This window comes from Procambarus clarkii, chromosome 9 (genome assembly GCF_040958095.1).
Source record: "Procambarus clarkii isolate CNS0578487 chromosome 9, FALCON_Pclarkii_2.0, whole genome shotgun sequence".
NCBI lineage: Eukaryota > Metazoa > Arthropoda > Malacostraca > Decapoda > Cambaridae > Procambarus > Procambarus clarkii.
The window spans coordinates 52999944-53001147 of NC_091158.1; the positions used below are offsets into that span (position 1 = coordinate 52999944).

Consider the following 1204-nt stretch of genomic DNA (forward strand, 5'->3'; position numbering starts at 1 on the left):
AAGTGGATGAATGGACATAACAAAGGGGATATTATTAGGGTATTAAAAGTATCAACACAAGACAGAACACGAAACAATGGGTATAAATTTTATAAGTTTAGATTTAGGAAAGACTTGGGTAAATACTGGTTCGGTAACAGGGTTGTTGATTTGTGGAACCATTTACCACGTAACGTGGTAGAGGTGGGGTCCCTCGATTGTTTCAAACGTGGGTTAGATATGTTTATGAGTGGGATTGGGTGGTTATAGATAGAAGCTGCCTTTTATGGGCCAATAGGCCTTCTGCAGTTACCTTGTTCTTATGTTCTTATGTACTCTGTCCAGTTTCATTTCTATGGTATTGTCGACCGGGACGCTAGTAAATAGGGATTCGACGTCCAGTGAAGCAATAATTCCATCGGGCTGAGTAGTTTTGATTATTTCTAGGAAATCTGCTGATGATTGTAGACTATAGTTGCTTGGAGTGTATTGAGTTAGGAGTTCGTTAAGTCTTTTGGCCAGGTGGTAGGTTGGAGTTGGTATTTGGCTGATTACTGGGCGTAGTGGGTTACCTGGTTTATGTGCCTTTACATTACCATAGTCATATCCTAAGCCATAAAAAGTCACTTGGAGTTTTGCAAAATGAACACTAACTCTCCTTGCATTGATTGCAGTAATAGTTTTGTTCTCTTTGGGCGTAAGGTCTTCCTCAGTGTTCCTCGTGAGTCGTTGAAATTTAGTGTCATCACTGAAGATGTCGCTAATTTTATTCATGAATTTTTGAGTAGGCCTAAACATGCATGTTATTGTTTTGTTAGCTTTTCTTATTGTTACACCTTCCAGATTTTTTAGTTCTTTTGCTACTTCTTTGAGTCTTGGGGTAAATATTGTTGATGAGTATATTCCGTGTTTTTTCCCCGCCTCTGTTAGTAGTTCAGCCTGAAGAGTGTCGGTGGTAATGACTTTTTTGTTGTCTTTTAACATGCGGATGTCGTCAAAAAGCATTCCGATTTCAAGGCGTTTGTTATGTTTTTTTTTTGGTTTTGAAAAGAATTGATAGTTTATACCAAGATTCAAGAGGCCTTGTTGGTCCTGAGTAAGATCGTAAGTTTTGAGGTTTATGTAGCCATCTTTTGGACGAGGGATCTTTAACTGTCCACCATTTAGCGCTGTCAACTTTCGGAGGGGCTAAGTTTCTAAAGGAGTTTTGTGTTGTTGTTTTAGG

At 38.9% G+C, this 1204-nt stretch overlaps 1 protein-coding gene across 1 annotated transcript; it reads right to left on the reverse strand.

Moving 5' to 3' along the window:
- Positions 1–288: 288 nt before the first annotated feature.
- LOC138362934 (uncharacterized) lies at positions 289–984 on the reverse strand. Its single transcript, XM_069321515.1, has one exon. The coding sequence runs from the start codon at positions 982–984 to the stop codon at positions 289–291; it is 696 nt and encodes a 231-aa protein (XP_069177616.1).
- Positions 985–1204: the final 220 nt, after the last annotated feature.